At 42.1% G+C, this 23,034-nt stretch overlaps 1 protein-coding gene across 2 annotated transcripts in view; it reads left to right on the plus strand.

The window, feature by feature from the left end:
- LOC122939589 (polyamine-modulated factor 1-binding protein 1-like) overlaps positions 1-23,034 on the plus strand; it is a 340,683-nt gene that overhangs the window by 263,759 nt on the left and 53,890 nt on the right. For both annotated transcript variants that reach the window (XM_044295697.1, XM_044295698.1), the window contains exon 21: positions 13,279-13,353. In XM_044295697.1, coding sequence (XP_044151632.1) covers positions 13,279-13,353 — 75 coding nt within the window. The remainder of the gene's footprint in view (positions 1-13,278; positions 13,354-23,034) is intronic.

The following is a 23,034-nucleotide window of genomic DNA, read 5'->3' on the forward strand; positions in this document are numbered from 1 at the left end:
TCTCCTGTTGGCGTGTCCAGCGCTGGGACCCCCGCTGACTTCTATAAGCAGGAGTCTGAAGCGCTCAGCCACTTTTCCTCACTGCTGAGCGTCGTAGTGAAGACTGTCCCCTAGACCTTCTATTGAGGCCGTCTTCACTACTGCACTCAGCAGGGAGGAGAGACAGCGCTCAGCTGAGCGCTTCAGACTCATCATTATAGGGGAAAAACAAGGCGCTCTGATCCCCACTAAATTTCACAGATCCCCACTTACCCCGCCAGGGAGGATCGTGCGCCTCCTTCATCCCTTCAGAGCAGTGTGCAATAAGTGCCGGCAGCCCGCTCAAACTGACCAATAACAAACCTCCTCACTGTAAGGAGCCTTGTTATTGGTTGTTTCAGGCAGCATCGCTGGGCTGCCTGTGCCGTTCACAGCGCTCACTGCGCTGCTAAATGTCAGAGAAAAGTCTAAGGCGTATCGGTACGCCTTAGACTTTTTCCAGGGAGTAAAATGGCCTGAACAGGCGTCTATGACGCTTGTACAGGTGTTATTGCGACCTCTGGCCATAAGACTTCAGGGCCGGTCACAATAATCTCTATTCTGCCTGGTCCTGTAAGCCAAAGTGGTGGGGGTGCAGCCAGTAAAGAAAGTAAACAGAGGGTATAATTTGCATAAAAATAAAGGCACATAGGAAAAAAGTACCAAGAGCATTGGAACCTCCTGACAAGCCCCCATCTACAGAGGCTGATGGTTTTTACAGGTATGTGGTGACAGATTCCCTTTAAAGTTCTTTGTAAGTTGAAAGCATTTTTATAAAATTAACCATGACAAATTTAGCGTCATGTACCCTTTCTGATTACCGTATTACTTTGGGACTATTTTTGTTCACATCAAATTAGTCAAAAAGCTCCCAGTGCACACACTAAGTGTATCCGTAGGACTCCAGACATCTGCTGAATGCCACAAGAGTATCCTGTAGGCATCTCTCAAGCCATTATACCTTGGCAATAGGGAAGGAATGGAGTAGTAGGCTATGCTATTCCACAGTATACAGTAAAAAAACAAAAAAGGTGTATTAGCTTTTTGTTTTTATAATGGGAGCCTTAGGACAGTATGTAGTGTGATAGTTTGCCTTTGATTGGAGTTATATTGTAACAGCGGCTGCTGTACGCTGCTGTTCCCCTGCTTACCGCCACAGTGATCTGCTGCCAGTGCAGGTACAGTCTGTATAGGTACTGTTGTTCTGGGATCCGCGCCATAGTCTCCTTTCAGCCCTGGCCACAGCATGATTGCTGCTCGTTTCCTGCAGCACTTCCTTAAGGACCGTCACGCGTCACTTCCTGTGCTTTATGGGTTAGATCATTTGACCTTGCTGACCAATCCTAGCCCTCCTACACATATAAAGGTGGCTCAGCTCCCTTCCCAGATGCCTCAGTGTCAAGTTCCTTGTGTCCTGCTAAGGTTTCTGATATCTGCTTGTGTTCCTGTCTTTCTGACTCCTACTTGTATTCCTGGACTCTGCTACCTATTTGATTCCCTGCCTGCTTGCCTTGACTCTCCTGTTGCCGATCCGGATTGCCTGACCTGTACCTGTACCGCCTGCCCTGACCTATTGCCTGTCTGACTTCGCCTCTGCCTCATCCTTCGATCCTGCACTGTTGCTCCTGGTTATGACTCAGCCTGATGACAATGCCTGTGCCTCTTGTCCTTTTCTCAGGTACCTCCTGGTCTGCCTGGACCAGCTGCCTCGTGTGCCTATCCTCCTCAAGAGGTAACGACCTGGTGTTCCCCTCGAGAAAGTCTGACCTGACCATCAGGGGTACTGTGAAGATCTAGGGGTTCACTTAGACCATGCACTTAGAGGAGGTAGGACACGTGGCACAGTGGGTTCATACCCGCTGGTTCGTGACATATACTTAATATACAGTACACGACCTGGACCTATATAAATAAATAATATGCCCTACCTATATTTAATGATTTAGATACCCCAAAAAGCGTGTTTTGTAGGTGGTTGGAATAATAAAATATAACAACTTTACTTTCTGTTATGTCCACTGCTCAGACATTGTTATGCTATGTATACCAGTAACAGATTTGGGATTATGACAATGTTTCTATTGTGCTCGTACTGTAGTGAGGTTACCTACTGCAATAGTATGTTTTTGTGCCTCTTGTCAGATTCAGAGGATGATAGGGTTGTAAGGCATCTTTTCTAATCATTTAGCCACCATGCAGCTCTCTGGAATAAACTATTAGGGGACAGTCACACTCGTCGGATTTGCTGTAGATTTCACCCTATGCATTGGATATCCTCATCATAAATTGATACAGATTGCCCTCAAACCTAAAGGAAACCTAATGGACCGCATATTAAGTGAACAAGATCTGTAGGGATTGGGATCTGTTTCAAACAGGTCCATCACAGCTATCATGGGACCATCATGGGCAAAAATCATCAAATAGTGTGAACAGAGCAGAAGAAAGTAAAATATTTACCATGCTTCTGTGTTCCTTGGCTTTTTTTTTTTTTTTTTTTTTTTTTCAGTCCTCAGAGTTCTTGAAATGTGAAGGGAAATTTAGATTTTTCACGTTAGGATAAGTAAGGTATTATCACAGGTTCTGTTTTCTTCATTGATGGCTGCCATTCGAGGACTCCTAATTTCATGAAGATGAGCCCTGTCTTGCAGTTCCATCATCCTTTTTCTCACTAAAGAGAATTTTTTCTTTTCTTTTTTTTTTTCTCCTTTGGTTTGAGACAGCTCTTTTCTTTTCATTTTATCCGCCCTCAATTGTCTATTAACGTCAAACTGTTGTCAAGAAAACAGTGTCAAAACGGGCTGAATTTTTAATTTTCTCATTCTTCTTTGTTGATATTTCAGTTCGGAGTCAAATTAGAGCTGGAGCAGTCAGAGCTATGACAGGAAGTCTAATCAGCTGCAGGTTTTTCCTGCCTCTCAAAACACACAGGACAGCTGTTTGCAGTTCATCCCATACGTCAAGATGACAAGAGTATCTCATGATGGCATTATGTGATATACTGTTAGGGGTGGCGGCCTTGCTCCGCCGATTCTTTCAGACGGGCATTATTATCTTTTTTTTAATGCCTAAGTGGAAAACATCAAATAATCAAAGGCTTTTAAAGACATTTGGCCATTTCTTTGTTAATTTTTCATATTATTCCGATTCCATGTGCAAGTCATTGAGAAAATATGTTTTTTATCTGAAAAAAAGGAGAAGTTCATATGTCCACAGAGGCGAAAGCATTAAGTAAAAACATACAGCGAGCGGCAGATATAATGAGTGGGTATTTTTTGTGAGCGATTGAACTTGATACTGTTATTTTGAGTCTTTAACGGGGTATCGGTTTAGCAGGAAAATCGTCTCACATTACACAAAACCCTTTATAATTAACCACTGATAGCTGAATATACTTCTGGAAATATGATTCAGGCTGCGCACAAGGTATTGGAAAGTGGAACACAAAGACTGGGTTACGTCTTGTTCTCATCTCCATTCCTGATATACATACCATATAAAAAGCTGAAGTTGGCTGACTAGTGAGTGTCTTCATTAGCACTTGTCTATTCGTACAGTTTTTAGGATTCTTTATAGATAGATTTTGTCACTGATTCTATCAAATTATACCTGGACTTATGCACATTTCTGAGCACCCAGGTAGCAGTGACCGGACCTCCCTCGGTTTTGTCTGTATGGCCAGCCTCACAGATAGGGTTAGCACATTAGTTAACAATTAAAAAAAACAGACCAAAATGTGGTAGTTTTTGTTTGATGCAAATCAAACCAAATGTAAAAAAAAAAAAAAAAAGTGCGCAATTTTTTTATTTTTTTTTGCTTGCATGTTTTTCTATTGAACTGAATGAAGACAAACTTAAAGGGGTTGTGCAGGCTGCATATGTTGATGATCTATCCTCAGGATAGGTCATCAATATCTGATCAGCAGGGGGCAATAATCTTGCATTTATTTGCAACAAATTCATCAAAATGTTGCACGATGTTGATAAATTTGTTGCATCCTTAAACGGGTTTTCCGGTTTGCATCAATATCCTTTAAAATAATCATTTATGAAGGTAGCTGTAGTTTTTAAATTTTTTTCTTTTCCGTTTTGGTCATGTTCATGCAGCTTTTTCTTATTTCCTGTGATGTTATGTCCATGGGCGTGTCAAAGAAGCAACAGGGGAAGTGATACGTTTCTATGTAATCAGCTGTGTGGGAGAAGCTATAAACTAGTTGGGTGTTGTTAGGAGCTGTGGCAGAGAAAGGAGAAGTGCATCATGGGTTTGGTTGGACACGACAACAGGAAGTGCTACATACAGGATGTAAAGAAAACAGTCTAAATTGGAAAAAGAAAAAGCATGTAGAAGATGTACATGAAGTAAGCAACTACCGTATTTTTCGGACCATAAGGCGCACCGGGTTATAAGGCGCACTATCAATGATCGCCTGCTAACGCGTTTATTTCCATATATAAGGCGCACCGGGTTATAAGGCGCATTAAATGAAACAAAACTCTGATACGGTACGGTAAGTCAAATTTTATTCAACTCTTTCATAATAACCATAAAATGGTCTTTAACAATAACTCTCAACATTGTTCAGTAAAATGAAATACAAACAATACACTAACTTTTTCACTTTATTCTTCTCCCGCAAATCCATCAAATTCTTCATCTTCAGTGTCTGAGTTTAACAATTGGGCGATTTCGGCATCAAGCACGCCAGTATCCCTCTCATAATTCCCATCATTATCCGAGTCAGTCTCGTTGCTGTTATCGGTACTTACCGGTAGCTCTTCAGTGATAATTCCAGCCTTCCTGAAAGCTCGGATGACACTGGAGACTGATACCTCCGCCCAGGCATCCACGATCCACTGGCAGATAGTGGCGTAACTCGCCCGGCGTTGCCTCCCTGTGTTGGTGAATGTGTGTTCGCCTTCTGTCATCCAATGCTCCCACGCAGCTCGCAATTTAGCTTTAAACGACCTGTTGACACCAATATCTAGTGGCTGGAGTTCTTTGGTTAATCCACCCGGAATGATGGCAAGCACCGAATTAGTTTTCTTCACTTTGGCTTTGACAGTATCGGTCAGATGGGCGCGCATGGAGTCATAGATCAATAGGGACGGAGATTGGTGGAAAAAGCCATCCGGTCTCTTGACGTAAACCTCTCCCAGCCAATCACTCATCTTCTCCTCGTCCATCCAGCCCTTCGGGTTAGCCTTGATGATGATGCCAACCGGAAACTTTTCTTTTGGCAGAGTCTTCCTTTTGAAAATTACCATGGGTGGTAGTTTCTGGCCATTAGCCTGGCAACCGAGAACTACAGTGAAGGATGACTTCTCGTTTCCTGTAGTGCGTATAGATACTGTACTGGTCCCTGTTCTCTCGACAGTACGGTTTACGGGGATATCAAAGGTAAGGGGGACCTCGTCCATGTTGGTGATGTGTTCTGGCCGGATCTTCAATTCATTGATCTTGCTCTTGCAGTAGGTACGGAAAATGGCCAGCTTTTCTTGGTAATCCTTTGGCAGTTGCTGTGAGATTGTAGTTCTTGTGCGGATGGAGAGATTACGCCTTTTCATAAAACGGAAGCACCAAGAGGGACCTCCTCGAAAGTCGTTGATCTCCATGTCGCGTGCTATTGCTGTTGCTTTGAGTCGAATAGAGACAGTAGAGACACTTCTACCTGCGGTTCTCTGTTCAATAACCCACTGTTCAATTTTGTCCTCCAACTGTGGCCATCTTGCTTTGTTTCCTCGGAAACTCAGTTTGGTCTTCTTTACCTGGCGCAGGGCATCTTCTTGCTTCCTCCACTTCCGTACCATTGATTCATTAATGTTGAATTCTCTCGCAGCTGCTCTATTTCCATGTTGTACTGCGTGTCTGATAGCGTTAAGTTTGAAATCCGCTTCATAAGCATGTCTCTTAACAGGAGCCATTTTTAGGGCAGCGAGTACCGGTATAGAAAATGAACGAATGAATGCGCACACCCCCTGACTACAATGGCCGTAATGCCCAATCCAAGCAGTGCAGCTTCCTAGGATTACCAATTCTAGGAAGCTGCACTGCTTGGATTGAGCATTACGGCCATTGTAGTCAGGAGGTGTGCGCATTCATTCGTTCATTTTCTATACCCGCTGCCCCAAAAATGTCTCCTGTTAAGAGACATGCTTATGAAGCGGATTTCAAACTTAACGCTATCAGTCACGCAGTACAACATGCTGGCCGTGCTAAAACATTTTGACACATATCAGTGCTAGGTCAGAAAACGCCATACATTAGGCGCACCGCATTATAAGGCGCACTGTCGATTTGTGAGAAAATTTAGGGATTTTAGGTGCGCCTTATGGTCCGAAAAATACGGTACATGAAAATATCTGTTAGAGACCATAATAATCCCAGAAATAAATACATGTAGAGATATTTATTCGATTGGTACTTTACCCAGCTACTGGGCAATATCAAAAATGTTCACAGGATAGCAATATTAAGAAATTTATCGCTATATATATTACAATAAATACCCATTTAGATTTTTTTTTATTTTACGCATTTTTTATATTGTGCTACTATATTCTGCAGCGCTTTGCAGCTGTCCCCAATGACACTCACATTCTAAGTTCCCTATCAGTATGTATTTTTGGAGTGTGAGAGGAAACCTACGCAAACATGGGGAAAATATACAAAGTCCATGCAGATGTTGTCCTTGGTCTCATTCGAACCCAGGACTCTAGTGCTGCAAGGCACCACTGAGCTACTGTCCTGCCAAACAGTCAAAACATGCAGCAAATTTGGTGACAGACTGTGTCCACTTCCGCCGTCCTGTCTGGTCCTCAGGGAGGCGAGGGCCCTCCGGCCCGCCCAAGTTTGCTGTCCTATATGGAGACATTATACTGTATGGGGCCACAAGCAGACATTAACCTCTTCCCGACCAGCGCCGTAATAGTACGGCACTGCAGGAAGTCACTTCCCGTACAGCGCCGTAGTACTGCAGGAGTCCGGCTGTTCCCATTAGCTGGATTCCTGCTGTATGTGCCGGCATTGGTAAAAGCACAGATGCCGGTGCATTAACCCTCACTATGCCGTCCCCATCTGGTCCCTGTGCTGCTGTGATGAGGACCTGATGGCAGGGCTGCCTTCCCTGTTAGCCTGTGAAATACAGCCCCCACAGTGTAATACACTTAAAGCCAATGCATTACAATACAGGTGTAATGCATTGGAGAGGGGATCTGACCCCCAAAAGTTGGTGGGAAGGGGGGTAAAAAAAAAAAAAAAAAGTTAGATTCAAGTTTTGCATAATAAAAAAAAAAAGCATTCTTTTCCCATAATTAAGTAATACATTTTTTTTCAAAAATAGGAAAAAAGATAAGTAGACATATAAGGTATTGCTGCGTCCGTATCGATCAGCTCTATAAAAATATCACATTATCCACCCCCGTCAGGGAAAGTCTTAAAAAAAAACAAACAAAAAAAAACAGTGCCACCTTAGCTCACAAAAAGTGTAATACCAAGCAGTTAAAAAGACGTATGTACCCCATAATGGTACCAATCAAACAGACATCTCATCCCTCAAAAAATGAGACCCTACATAAGACAATCGCTAAAAAAAATATATATATGGCTCTCAAAAAATGGCAACACAAAAACATGATGTTTTTCTTTTGAAAAATGCTTTTACTGAGTAAAGCTTAAGTAAAAAAAAATAGGCACATTAGGTATTATCGTGTTCATAACAACCGGATATATAAAAATATCACATAATCTACTCCCTAACCTGAATGCTGTAAAAAAAAATTAAGTAAAAACTGTGCTAAAACAGCTATTTTTTGTCACCATGCCTCACAAAAAGTGTAATACCACATTATCAAAAAGTAATATGTCTCCCAAAATGTTACCAATCAAACCGTCATCTCATTCCGCAAAAAATCATTGCTCAAAAAGTAAAAAAAAAAATATATGGCTCTCAGAAAATGGCAACAACAAAAAAAAGATTTTCTTGTCAAAAATGCTTTTACTGTGTAAAACTTAAAGAAAATATAGGCATATTAGGTATTGCCGCATCCAAAACAACCTGTCCTATAAAAATATCACATTACCTACCCGGTCAGGCTGAATGCTATAAAAAAAAAAAAAAAAAAAAACTGTGCCAGAACAGTCTTTTTTTTTTTTTTTTTGTCACCTCACCTTACAAAATGCGTAATATCGAGTGATCAAAAAGTCACATGTACCCCAAAAACAGTTCAAATTAAAACCTCACCTCATCCCGCAAAAAATGAACTCTGACATAAGACAATCACTTAAAAAATAAACCAATGGCGCCCATAAACCAATCTATCAAAATCTGCATTGCAAAAGCTATGTGGCGCTCCTTTCGTTCGGAGTCCTGCCATGTTGCCCCCACAGCAGGTTACCACCACATATGAGGTGTTGCCGTATTCAGGAGAAAATGGGTAACAGAGTATGGGGTGCTGCTCTCGTGTTGCTCCTTGTGAAAATCAAACATTTGGGGCTAAAGCAGCATTTTATTGGAAGAAATGAAACTTTTCATTTTCACAGCCAAGTGTTTCCAAATTCCGTAAAACGCATATGGGGTCAAAGTGCTCAGTACACCCCTTAATAAATTCTTTGAGGGGTGTAGTTTCCAAAATGGGATCACTTTTTGAGGGTTTCCACTGTAGGGGTACATCAAGGTCTCTTCAAATACAAAATGGTGCCTAAAAACCATTCTAGCAAAATCTGTCTCCAAAATCCATATGGGACTCCTTTCCTTCTGACCACTGCCACGTGCCCATAGAGCATTTTACCACCACATATGGGGGTTTTCTGTAAGCTATAGAATCAGAGTAATGTATGTGTAGGTTTATTTTGCGGTTAACCCTTGCTGTGTTGCAATAAAAATTTGATTTACATGAAAAATCTGCAAATAAATTAAAATGAAATTTAAATTTCACCTACATTTCTTTTAATTCTTGTGGAACACCTAAAGGGTAAACAAAGTTTGTTACATCAGTTTTGAATAATTTGAGGGATGTAGTTTCAAAAATGGGGTCATTTATGGGTCATTTCCATTATGTAAGCCCCTCAAAATCACTTTATATCTGAACTGGTGCTTAAAAAAATGGTTTTAGAATTTTTTTTATAAATTAAAAAATTAGCTTCTGAACTTCTAATCCTAACTTCCCGAAAAAATTTAATGACATTTACAAAATGATTCTAACATAAAGTAGACATATGGGGAATGATGACTGATAACTATTTTATGAAGCATTACTATCGGTCTTAAATGTAGAGAAATTCAAATTGTGAATTTTTCAACATTTTTGGTAAATTCTGGATTTCTTTTTTTTTTTTTTTTGCAATAAAGGAAAAATATATTGACTCAAATTTACCACTGTCATGAAGTACAATGTGTCACGAGAAAACAGAATGGCTTGGATAAGTAAAAGTGTTGCAGAGTTATTACCACATAAATTGACACATGTCAGATTTGCAAAAAATGGCCTGGGCAGGAGGGCGAAAACTGGCCCGGGGTAGAAGGGGTTAAACTGTATGGGGGCAACAAGGAGACATTATACTGTTTGGGGCTTACACAGTATAATGTCTCTTTGTTGCCCCCCTACATTAAAGTAATGTCTCCTTGTGGCCCCACTGTCCCTTGAGGGCTGGGAAGTGAGAGGGGAACAGGCCTGTCACTCACTAGCATCCCTGCTCTTAACCTGATCTCCCGGGTCCGCTTGTGCAACATGCGCTGAGACACGTACTGACTTACACACGCAATATACTGATATGTATTGTGCGCTGGACGCCGCGAACAGGACTAGTTGTACGTCGGTGCACATAACATATCAGTACGCACCTACACGGCGCCCAATTTATAGGAGGTCCGCACGGTCAAGTGTGACTGCCCAAATGACATCTCTAAGATACAGCGGTAATTAAGAAACTGCGATGTTGCCATTTTTTTTTTTAATACTCCAGTATATTGTAGATAACAGTATATAGCCCAACCCTACCTACTGGGCTAAATGTTGCAAAATTGTAACAAATTGCTGTTCCTAAATGTTTTTAAATCCTCACCAAGCAGCAAGACTTGCTCACTCTTCATTCCATTTTTAAATATTGATATGGGTGGTGCAAGTGGTTAATAAATGTGTCCCAGAGCAGATGAGATACAATTTTAGAGTAAAATGTACCAGAAAAGAGAACAAATACTGTACACTGACAAATGAGCCGATGGAAGCTGTGTTACCCCCCCATGCAACTCAAAAGGTTGTGCGAATCTGTAGTATAGCCATGTACATGAGGTCTGACTCTGTGTCTGCAGACTTAAATGTCTAATTATTTAAAAAGTGCACCTATCACTCTAGTACGGTATTTTATTACTGTTCCTTCACATCGGTCTAGGCAAGTTTGGAATATAGTACAAGACCTTATTCTGACATCTTTCCAGGATTTTACTATAATAAAATCTCCATGTTCCTGGTATTAGCTTCTGCCTTACTCCATACATAGGGTGTATACATTTTGAACACAGAGGTGAGGGGACAGGTCTTTGATGCAAGCCATGCTGTAAATCAGGTGCATGAAGAAAGGGGTGGATGCTAAAATTCCTATAGCAAACACAATTGACTGCTGAAGTTTCTGGAAATTAGGAGCATCCTTTGTCTACTGCCCTTCGTGCCCCTTCTTCAGTCATTTTGAAATAATATCACCTCTATGATGGGTCTGAAAAGGTGGATTCACGGGGAGTAAGCAAAAGTTCATCTAAATATTGCAGATGTTTTGTGTTTGGTCACTGAAGCCAAAGGTATGATATTGATTCTGTTATTCACTTTGCGATTAATACCATTTGGAGGAGGACACTCCTCTCTGACAAAAAAAAAACCTCATATATCCATGAAAACAATGTCTTTCCTTCTTTCTATGAGCGAGTCATAGTATTTGGATGATATGTCGTCTTATGTTGCCCATACATGTTCCATGGAAGTTCTCACTCACTGTGCAAAGTTTGGATTGTTGATCACATAGTTTCTATGTGGGCTGACATCAGCAGCTTTTTTTATTTGAAGGGATTGAAATTGTGTTGCTCCATAACCCTCAGTAACTTTCACTTCACTGCAGTTCTTGCCTCAGGGTAGATTGTAAGTAAATTTAGCTCTGCATACATAAAGGACACGTTTCGAATATTATCAGAAATTGCCTCAGCTGTAACTGCTGCTTAACTGTTTGAAGATTTCCTCGATTCCCTTTTACCGTTCCATTGCACTTTGGATGTTTATGTGGATAGATTTCAGTACACGGTAAAAGGGTCGTCAATAGGTTACCTAAGTTCTCTATGTCAACTAATCTGTGAAAGGAAGAGTCCTTCATCGGTACTTACTCTTTTGTCGCACTATTGATTCCTCGAACTCCGGCTGAGGGCTACTCAGCTCATGTCCTGACTGGATATGCCTCTTTCACACAGGTCCTGGTCAGGACTTTGGAATCGGCAGCTTAATGGAAGGGTAAGTATTGAGGAACGTCTCTTCCTTCCACAAATTGGCTATAAATAAAGTCTATAAATAAAAAATACAGTTCCAAAATAGCACATGACCAGATAAAGCACCTGAAGGTAGAGGGAGTCCGTGTGGCACCATGGTGTTGGGGCATAGTGGTAGTCCTTGAGTGCAGCTGAGCACAATGCGGGTGATGAAGGACAATCCCTGATGTTAAAAAACAGGACCCAAAAAACTAAATAATGGCCTGTGCTGCCCAGAAAGTTGTATATAAAAAAAAAAAAAGATGAAGATGTGATGTCCACATCGAAACGCGTTACTTTCATGTGATATACTTTTTATAATAAAGAAAAAGCATTCATTATACAATTTTCTTGGCAGCATCGGCCATTTTTTACCTTTTTTTTTTGTTCCTGCATTTCCAGAAGTTAGCTAGTAAATCCCGAACAACCCCAGGAATCTATGCTGCATACGCTTTAATAGACTCAACATAGGGTCTGTTCTTTCAAGCAAACTATGGACATAGGGACTATTCTATATTAGAAGGTTTCAGCACTTAGATACTGAAAGAAGTACCTGTAAGTCCTATTTTAATTAAACCGCCAGCGGTATAGCTATAGTATAGCCAAATTAATACCAGCTGTGATGTAGCTGGTGTTAACTGGTATAACACTTGTATCAATGAAAATGAGCTGACTTAGTCTACTTTCACACAAGCGTTAATATTTTCCGGTATTGAGAGCCATCATAGGGTCTCAATACTGGAAAAAAAACGCTTTTGTTTTGTCCCCATGCATTGTCTATTGGGGACAAAACGTAACTGAACAGAACAGAATGCTCCAAAATGCACTCTATTCTGTTCTCGTACTGGAGAGCAAACCACAGCATGGGATGCGGAGCAAAATGTTTTCTCTGACAATAGAAAATGGATCTGTCCCCCCATTAACTTTCAATGGAGTTCATGACAGATCCGTTTTGGGTATGTTAAAGATAATACAACCGGCTCCGTTCATAACGGATGCAGACGGTTGTATTATCAGACTGAAGCGTTTTTGCTGAACACTGACGGATCCAGCAAACACGCTAGTGTGAAAGTAGCAAGGTCAGGTTAACATGTTGATATCCAGCAGAATGCAGTGTTATAAGAGGGAGGTCATACATGCAAAATACTGATGGACAAAAAACTCAAAGTGCCCTCATTTTGTAGTAAGGTCCAAATTGACAGAAGGCAAGGCCAGCAATACCATTTTGCGACACTTTATAACAACCCAGCAGAGCCAAATACCACCGTGCATCTTAATATACTGCCCCAGCAGCACAAAATACGTCTCTAAAAATCGCCCCTGGCTGGTTAAAAGTAGGGCTTAGGTGGCCCCATGGGCTTTGGCCCCACCGGGAAGTTTCCCTGTAGGGTTTATAGCCAATCTGACACTGGGGCACTGTATGTACTGTAACAGTCAGTGCTAAGGTGCCATATGCACAGAGATACTGGGAGCACAGGTTGACATCTGCACCATTTGCATGTACATGCAGTAGCTTTGTAGGCAGAATTCTTTATGTTCGTTGGATTGCGTTACCAGCACATTGGCACCATAACACAAATGCTGTCTTAGCTGAAGTCTTTTTTTTTTTTTTTTTTTTTTTACTCACATGTGATTTATTGTTACTGATATTTATACTTTATGGTTGTAATAATCGCTATGCTGCTTTATATTCCAAGGCAGTTAAATTCCTAATAGATATATTTTTAGCATGCTGAATTCTTCTTCTTTCTTTTGGACAGGTTTGCCAATGAAAACCTAGGGGAGAAAATTTGTGAGCAAAACCAACTTTTGGCACACTTGACAGAGGAAAGAGAGTACGTATTCATTTTCAGTTTCCACCTGCACATTAAAAGTATTTGTTTTAGGATTCCTTTAATGTTTCTTTAAAGGGGTTGTCTCACTTCAGACATTCATGGGGTGTCGCTAAGATATGCCATCAATGCCAGATAGGTGTGGGTCCCACCTCTGGGGAACTCCCATAGCGATGAATAGAGAGCATACCGTGCATGCTTAATGTGCTCTTCTTCACTTCAAGGACTCTGTTGTGGAGATAGAAGCAGGTCCCAGAGGTGGGACCCGCACCTATCTGACATTGATGCAGTATCCTAGTAATATGCTAAAAGTGTCTGAGATGACACTTACATTAAAGTGGTATTCACAACTGCCCGTATAATATACTTTTATTGGGGCACAGCCTAGGAGCTGACAACTCCTGTGGTCCCAATGTCTGCCCCATAACAAAAAAAAACACACTCACCTGTCTACAGTCCTGCCGATTCTACAGGCTTCAGAGCTCATTGAGGCTCAGTGCATACAGTTGATTATAGTGATATGCATTCTGGGAAAGATCTTCTTTAAATTAAGAACTGCAAAGAGGCAATGGGGGAGTTTTCTCAAATCTGGTGTAAAGGAAAACTGGCTTAGTTGCCCATAGCAACCAATCAAATTCCACCTTTGATTTTCCAAAGGAGCGCTGAAAAATGAAAGGTGGAATCTGATTGGTTGCTAAACCAGTTGCCTTTACTTCGGTTTGGATAAAGCTCCCCTATCTCCTGAATGAGGTACATATGGTAAAGTGCATGTAAGCTTGGATGAGCCAGCTTACCCTAAAGCAGTGATCAGCAACCTCCGGCGCTCCAGCTCCAGCAGGGACTACAACTCTCTGTTCCAGTGCCCAAGCTAGGCAGGCTTTGCTCGTCAAATTGTCCAAGCCTGCTACTTTTCTTTCCTTTCGGCTCCTCACCTGCCCTATTAAAAGGGATGTCTCATCTCACCATTACTAAGGCGAGATGAGAGACAGTCCCGACCACCAGCCGGCCGGTAAACAGCAAAGCTCTTCAGCACTCTGCTGTTTCAGTAGCTCCCATTACAGTGCATGAAAACTACGGAAACAGCGTAGCACAATTGAATGTAGGCAGGCTATCGTAGCTAACTGATAAAGTACATGGAAGATATACTATATTGGACTGTAGTATTCAGCTGAGATTGCCGTGTTGGCACATTGCGATAAATATATGGGTTTTGGGTTGCAATCTCTGGCCTAGGAGGTTAGGCAAGGAGCTGCAATACTGGAAACAGTCCATGGGCAGAAATGTTGCTATTTCTGAAAAAATAAATAAATACATACATGAAGAGATTTGGAATTTATTCATGTAATTAAAGGTGTTGTGCAAGAAAGAGACCCCAGACATTGTAAGCATGTCCAGAAATCGGATGAGCTTTAGAGTGTACTTCATTAATAATAACGCCTTTCATTTCTACGCTCTTTGCTGTCTTTTGGGAGGTGGGTAACATAATGCTACTTTAATATGATTTCATTTAATAGCAATCTTTTTGCAGTGTGTAATATTATATGGGCGCATACATGATCCTCATCTTTCATAAAGCAGGTACTAGTAATACAATTAGAGATGTGCATTCCGTTTCTTGTATTTCAGTATTAGACTGAGCAAAAAAAAATAAAAAATCACAGGTTAATGAAAAATTGAGACGCATGTAATGCAATCCTAATAAACCACATATTTACTTACACTTGAAGATTTTGCTATTACACATGTTTCCTGAAATACATTGGCCCCTCAATATTTAATTTCTGATTTGGCCAGAAACCTTGTCATTGGTAACCATTATTGGATTGCACCACCCTGAGTGTAAGGCGCAGGCTCCTGCTGTATCAATAATGTCAGGGATTTAGGGTTGAATATCCTGCTGGAGCAGAACTGAAATTGTCATTAGGATCAACATTTGCCTCCAGCACTTCTCGTGACAGCCAGGGAGAGCGAGAAAGCGGAGCCAATGCTGGATCACACATTGCCATGTTTTTCTTCTTCTTTTTTTTAATCATCATTTTGAAAAAAAAAGGTCAAGATTAGGACCAGTAGAAGAACACTTTTAAAGGGGTGCTCACCCTGTGATCTGCCTGACACCCTAATGAGGATGGCCATGTCATGTTCTGTAGGGGTCGTTCTCTTTTATGAATTAATCACTTGTTTTACCCAGCTAGCATCGAACTGTTCATTTTGCTTTTGATATATGTTGACATCCCATTTTCTGACACGCTAAGGCTTTACATGCAGTGCGTGTCAGTTCATTATGACTCTGACATGACTAGCGCTTGGCTCTATGTGACTTATGTCTTAAACATGTATTATGATTTTCCATCTTCATCTGCTGTACATAGAGACATTAATATCCCCATCAATATTTTAATAACTAGACCTCTGTCAATTAAACCATGTATTTTTAAGACTATATAGTCTTTATATACTGTATATTCCAGGGGTAGGCAACCACTGGCACTCCAGCTGTTGTAAAACTACTACTCCCAGCATGCATACTTCATCTTACCTTCTCAGAACTCTCCTAGACATGAATGGAGTATGCTGGGAATAGTAGTTACACAACAGCTGGAGTGATATCAACAGTATATATATATGCCAGTCGACCATAACATGAATACCAAATGAATTGAATAACATCTTTTGGCGCTGGCTTCTGCCAAGGTCTGGGATATATTAGGCAGCACCTATCAGGTCTTAAATTTGATGTATTGGAAAAAATGGCCAAGTTGAAATCATGATGGATAGAGGACTGGGTGGTAGCATCTACAAGATGACAGGTGTATGGACTGGTGACAGGGTGATGGGCAGTCAAGGATCACTGCAGTGGATTGGGAAGCAAAGGCGGTCTTGTCTAGTTTGATCCCACAAAAGAGCTGCTGTAGCACAAATTTGGAAGAAAAATGCTGACTATAACAGAAAGGTGTACAGTATGTAAAGCTAGCCGCAGACCAGTTAGGGTGCCCATGCTGACGCCTGTTTACCACGAAAACTCTTTCTGCTCCTATAATGGAGAGGAAGAAAAGAAATACACAGCACAGATGTGAAAGTAGGCTAACGCAGACAAACTCTTTCTTTAACGGGGTTCCCTGGCATTTTGATATTGATGGCCTATCCTCAGGATAGGTCATCAGTATCTGTTCCAACTATCCCCACCCCTCCTCCCCAATCAGCCGTAAGAAAATGTCTCGGCACTCCATGGAAGTTAGGTTTCTTCCGAGGCCGCGTGATGTCACGTTCATTGGTCACATGGCCTAGGTGCATCTCAGCTCCATTCAGGTGAATGGGGCTGAGCTGCGATACCAAGAACAGCCGCTATACAATGTACGGTGCTGTGCTTTGTAAGCTGCGAGAAGACCGTTGCATTTACCAGATCTGTGGTGAGAACCATGGTTTTAGCCCAGTGGTGCGTGCCGGCACTGCTACCCCTACGCACTGGCGCTGGGCTACCTCTTTCCTCCTGCTGCCAAGTGAGGGCAGCAGGTAGCTTAACTGTTCTATTCGCGCTCCATGTCAGAGCTTACTTCCTGCTTGCGTCCTGTACTGTTTGTTGGGCCTTGCGAGGCAGCATGTACACGCCCTCTATCTCCCCAGCCTATGGCTGGATTGCAGAAAATATTTAAAGGGATTCTGTCACCTCCCCTAAGCCAAAAAACGATTTTAAAGCAGCCATGAAGCACAGCTTACCTGGATTAGGCTGTGCTCTTTTATCTTGAAATCCGTCCAGCAGTTACTGCAAAAAACGACTTTTATTGATATGTAAATGTGTCCTGAAGGTGCCCAGAGGGGCGTTTTGTTCCTCTTAGAGAGCCCAGTACCGCCCCTCTTACAGTGCCCAGCCCGCCTTCCTTGTACTGTCTAACCGCCGCCCCCAGCCTGCCACAGCCTCTCCTCCCCCTCCCTCACGCCGAACGAAGTCTCGCACAGGCGCAGTACCCACTGAGGGCTGCGCCTGTGCGATCAGCAGGAGACTGAGGGCAGCAGCTTCATCTTCGTCACTGGGCATGCGCCGAGCCCAGTGACGTCCGATGCTCGCTCTTCCCTCAGTCAGCAGGGAAGAGCGAGCATCGGACGTCACTGGGCTCAGCGCATGCCCAGTGACGAGGATGAAGCTGCTGCCCTCAGTCTCCTGCTGATCGCACAGGCGCAGCCCTCAGTGGGTACTGCGCCTGTGCGAGACTTCGTTCGGCGTGAGGGAGGGGGAGGAGAGGGAGGAGAGGCTGTGGCAGGCTGGGGGCGGCGGTTAGACAGTGCAAGGAAGGCGGGCTGGGCACTGTAAGAGGGGCGGTACTGGGCTCTCTAAGATGAACAAAACGCCCCTCTGGGCACCTTCAGGACACATTTACATATGAATCAAAGTCGTTTTTTGCAGTAACTGCTGGACGGATTTCAAGATAAAAGAGCACAGCCTAATCCAGGTAAGCTGTGCTTCATGGCTGCTTTAAAATCGTTTTTTGGCTTAGGGGAGGTGACAGAATCCCTTTAAAGGAGCTTCCTGCTCCAGGAAGGTGCCTGAGCAATCTTGGTCACTAGCTTGTCTAGTTCCTTGTGTGAAGGTGTTTGGAAATTTCTGCTTTTCTGTGTACTGGACCCTGCTTCTTGATTTAACGGATTTTGCTTGTTTGCCGCCTGCCCCTAACCACCCAAGCCTATACTCACCATTAGAGGCTCTAGTGAAGACCAGGTAGTTACTTATTCACGCCCTTCCAGGGTATAGCCAGTCAGTGGAGCAGTGGGTCCACACCCGCTTGCATAACATGTGGCTTCCTCTAACAGCTGATTGCCATTCTCGTATTGATGACCTAATTTGAAAGGGCACTTTATTTCATACTCTATAATGGTCCTTGATGGAGAAGTTCTTATACATTACATCTTGAGTTATTATTAATAAAACAGTGACATGAAAGAAGATATGTGCTGTATGGAGACATTGGTGCTGGTTTGGGTCATGTCTGAAGCTAGTTACTTTATTTGGGTCTTTAAACTTTAATATCTGAACATCTTTAGGGATTCTTATTGAAATGAGCACAGTTTTATCAAATGTGTAAGGTGGGGAAGAGTGACAAAATTCATTCTGCCCAGTTCCTGTCTTCTCTTGCATCATTGCTGCCACCTCTGGCATCTCAGAAGCTGTTAACCAAACGAGAGGGGAGGCACTGGGCAGTGTCATTAACCAAACGGCTCGCCGGAATTACTATCATTTGCTCCCGAAAGTCTGATGCCTGGACTGCCTTGAAATGCCCGAAAGTTATTAAGAGGTGCTGCTTAATACATTTGACACATTCTGCACTGACCTACTGTATACTGTAATGGCAATCTTAGATTTTTTAATTAATGCAAATAACATACCTCAATTGAAAGGAACAAAAAAAGCCCCTAAAAGTGCAATTTTAAAATTCCATTAGATGTTCAGCTAACAACTGGAGTTGGTGTTTTTCCCACCAAAAATGCAATGTGAATGCAGCACTAAAGACTTTGCATTGAGGCCCAGGAGCTTCATATTATGCCTTTGACTTGAAATGTAACTAACGTCTTCTCAGCTTTGCCTCCATAAACATGATAACTTCCAAAGAACAATTCTCTGCACATCATCCTTTTCCTGTTGTTCTAGAAATATAAGGAATAAATATGCTGTATAATTTATCGGCACTAATTTGCACAGTAAATCATGAGATGTTTGCTAACCTTGAGCACTTAACAGATTCTTATAAAGTGTTTTTTTCCCCCCTAACTTGAAAAAGAAAATAATCAGAAGCATAAAAGCCAAGCAAGGGCGGGCAGGGTGATTATAACCGAAGCTGTAGCATACATTTTAACGTAACACATTCTGCTATTTTGAGCAAATGTATTGAACCATTTAAGTTGTTCTGCATTTATTTTTCTGTTTCATGACATTTGAGACTCGGCGCAGAAGCCATTGTTAAGCCTAGGCACCGCACCACATATATCTTTATGCAAAATAATAGCTGTTTTTGTACTTAGGCACAGTTTCGAAGTTCTTCCTAAGCATCACATATAGGTAAATACTTTTAGAGACAATTGAATAATGTGACTGTGTCGCTCCTGTAATTTTGCCTTTTTGAGGTAGCTGAAATGTAGAAAATGGCTTACAGATTTAGCTGTGTATGGAGTTTGAAAGTAACAACTGAAAAATGATGTTCATAATCTGAATTGCAATGAAACCAATTATCTGTACTGTGGCGGCTCGCAGGGGAATTCTCCTAAAGGTTTAGTGTTTCTTAAAAGAAATTAAAAACAGCTGTAAAAATACCATAAAACAAAAATAGCAGCTGCAGAAGAGATTAACATTCCTAAATTTCATTTGAACCTGATATGTTATTTTTCCAGCAGCAACCTATATGTATGTATTTGTGTATGCATTATTGATGGAATTGTACAGTAGAGGAGTCCGATTGTAGATGCTGTTAATCTCATACATGGTAAATTAATTTCCTATTATTTTCTTGGTTATTGCAGCCTTCGTACTTGTGATAAGAATGACTTTAATTAAAGCCTTTACAGATTATAAACACAGTAATAAGGACCTGGAACAATTACGGCTCCTCTTTTATTTGCCGCTGTCAGGAGCGTTCTGTTCCGATTGACGTTCACTGTTTTAAAAACCTTTCTGTAGGTTTTTTTTTTTTCTCCCCTTCCTTTTTCTTTCGATCTAGCAGTAGGGCACAAGTGAAACAGCCTCTAATCCATTTCATAAGTCTATTAAAGCTAGTACAATACATAAAACAGAGCTGGAGGTGGTGACAATATAAAACAGTTTGTTTTGTCGTGTTGGTCGAAACATATGGCAGCCAGTTTCTCAAGAGCTGATCCAGATGGCGGCCACTAATCGATTCTTTGTGTCGGGTAAGCGGCTGTTTACTCTTTCCCTTTCAAAGCACCGCTGCGTAGTAAATTAACAAATAATGTAATGACCCATGTATGTCGAGTTAATAGGAGAAAACGTTCCAACAGAAAACAGTTATTGCGGCAGCTGCACAAAAAGAAAGGGGGGAAATGGAAGAACTGGCAAGAAGATTCGATCATCCTTGGAAAGTGAAATGAATTATAGAAGTAACAATCTAAGTACTGCTTGATGTTACTTGTTCACACCACAGCAAGTTCTTTACTACTTACTACTTTTGGGGATTCCTGTTCTACTGTAGATCACTAGGAACATTTTCCTTGGAATCCTCCTTGCCCAGTCTTCCAGGCTGTGCTTCTTGTAGATCAAAATTAGATTCTTAAAGGGCTTCTCTGGGTATTATGAAAAATACAAGAATTCTACAGACCTGTGGAGGTAAGATTTGGTTAATACTTACCTGTACACTGCTGCACTGGCTGTGAATTCTTCTGCTTGGATCCCAACCGGATGTGTGCACTTGTTTTCTGGTTTACTGCATTTACTACTATGCAGCTGAACAGGAAAAAAGTGCACCCATCCAGTCAGGCCTGATTGGAAGAGTTTTCAGCAAGATCGGTGGCGGTGTGGACAGGTAAGTATTACCCAAACAGTCTTGCTTCTACAGGTCCACAAAATGGTTGTATAATGCCTGGAGAACCCCTTTAGAAATAGAATGAACTGTATGCTGAGGACAGTGAGTGTCAACGTTGCCGTTACTCCTACAGGCTTAGCTTTCTCTGCAACTGCCACACCCTCTCTAATTGACAGGGCCAGGTGTTATGATGTTTTCACTGGCTAGCCCTGTCAATTAAAATGGAGAGCGCATGGCAGTTGCAGAGAGCGCTGAGCCTCTAGGAGTAATAGCAACCCCCTTGTTGCTCCTAGGGGCTTATTTGCATATATTTAAACATTATTTTTCTCAGCTATGCGAGACCAACACAGATGACTTCAGCTACCAAGTGTACATTTAGCAGGTCAGTCAGTTTCTGCTGACAGATTCCCTTTAAGTCATGCTTAAACTCCTTAATCTGTAAAATGTGCTGAGGGACAAGGGAGCATGTACACAATTGTGAATTAAAGGGGTTCTGCAGCTTTTTCTTACTGATAATCTGGCCTCTAGCCCCGTTCACTTCAATGGGGCTTAGCTGCCCCCAAGCCAGTGATACTAGTCGTGACGTCACTGGGCCTGTGGGAAACGAGAAGGCCGTTGCACTACTGCCAGCATCGCTGCCTTCTCGAACAGCTGATCGGCAGAGGTCCTGAGTGTCAGACCCTCACCGATGAGATGCTGATGATCTATCCAGAGTAAATAACATTGATCACTTATCCTCAGGATAAGTTATCAGTATCAGATTGGCGGGCGTTCGACACCCGAGACCCCCATCGATCAGCTATTAGAAGAGGTCATCATTATTATTATTTCCTGGATAACCCCTTCAACTGTAGAAGAGCTGTACCATTGATGAAAATCTATCAGAAAGTATAGGGTATTTGTCAATTGTTTTTTTTATTGGATGCCCATTTGTGGATGATCCTTTCCATGGCTTAGAAAAGGTTCCTTTAGTTGCATTAAAATAATCTACTTTGAAAACAGATGTGACATGGAATCCACCCTTCTTAAATCTCCACAATCTAGGTGCATGTGCAACGATCTGGGGGGTGCTGGAGCAGAGGATGGGAGTGGTAGTGGCTCTGGTGATCACAGTCAATCACGGCGGCTGTCCTCACACCATGTCTCCCTTGGGCCATGCAGTGAAAGAAAGGGACACCCATTATTCCCTCGGGCACACCCTGATTCTGGATCTCCTTCCTGATGGCAGCTGGGATGCCCTTGATGTTAAGTGTTTGGATGGGTGCAAGGCAGGGTGTGTACATTGCAATGGCAAGCGTATGGCATAGAAATCAGAAAACCAGGCCAGTGTTAGAAGAACAAACATCTCTCTTCACTGTAGTGTATAATGGGAGTTGTGGTACATCCAACTGTAATAGTCACATTTCTAACTGTACACAGTGCAGTTCTTTCCCAGATAGCCATGTATGGATTTAGGATGGGAGTTATAGCCCACTTTGTACACTGTCTTGCTGAAGTCTCTCTTGGTAGAATCTATAGCGCTTAATAGTACTCTTGAAATAATGGCTGTAGTGTACCCTGCAGGATACAGGTTTTTGTAGGCACGTCTGGCCATAACATGTTCAAGTGTGAAGAGTGTCTTAGTGATGTCCCCCACAGCAGCAAAGTGTGAATAGATGTAATAGCATGTTGCCTTTCTGACTCCTATGCTTGGCCGTGCAGATTCCAAGTTCTCCTCTTTCTTCCGCTTTCTTTTGATCTTGCAGTAATTCACAAAGAGATCTGTTAGTCTCTGGAACTTTCTGGGCCTAAGGAGAGGAGGTATAGGAGTAAGGATGAGCGAACTTTAAGTTTTAAAATCTGGGTATATGCTGAATTGCATTATGGATTCCGTTACAACGGACCATATGCAATTTCATAGCGGAATGTCTTTAGAAGCATTCCGTTATGCATTCCATCATAATAGATGTCTATGGGCATCACAACGGATCTTTCCGGTTTCCGTTATGCAGGTGTCCGAACTCGAACTTCAAAACTTGAAGTTAGTTCATCCCTACATATGAGGCAACAGGTTCCTCTTTTCTGAACTCTCCCTTAAGACTGACTAACTGAGCTGCAGGGAATCTTGGATCCCCACCCAACTTCCTGCAGAGGACTGAACAAGGAGTATTAACCCTGGCTGTGC

Source organism: Bufo gargarizans, chromosome 5, assembly GCF_014858855.1.
Source record: "Bufo gargarizans isolate SCDJY-AF-19 chromosome 5, ASM1485885v1, whole genome shotgun sequence".
In the NCBI taxonomy this organism is placed as follows: domain Eukaryota; kingdom Metazoa; phylum Chordata; class Amphibia; order Anura; family Bufonidae; genus Bufo; species Bufo gargarizans.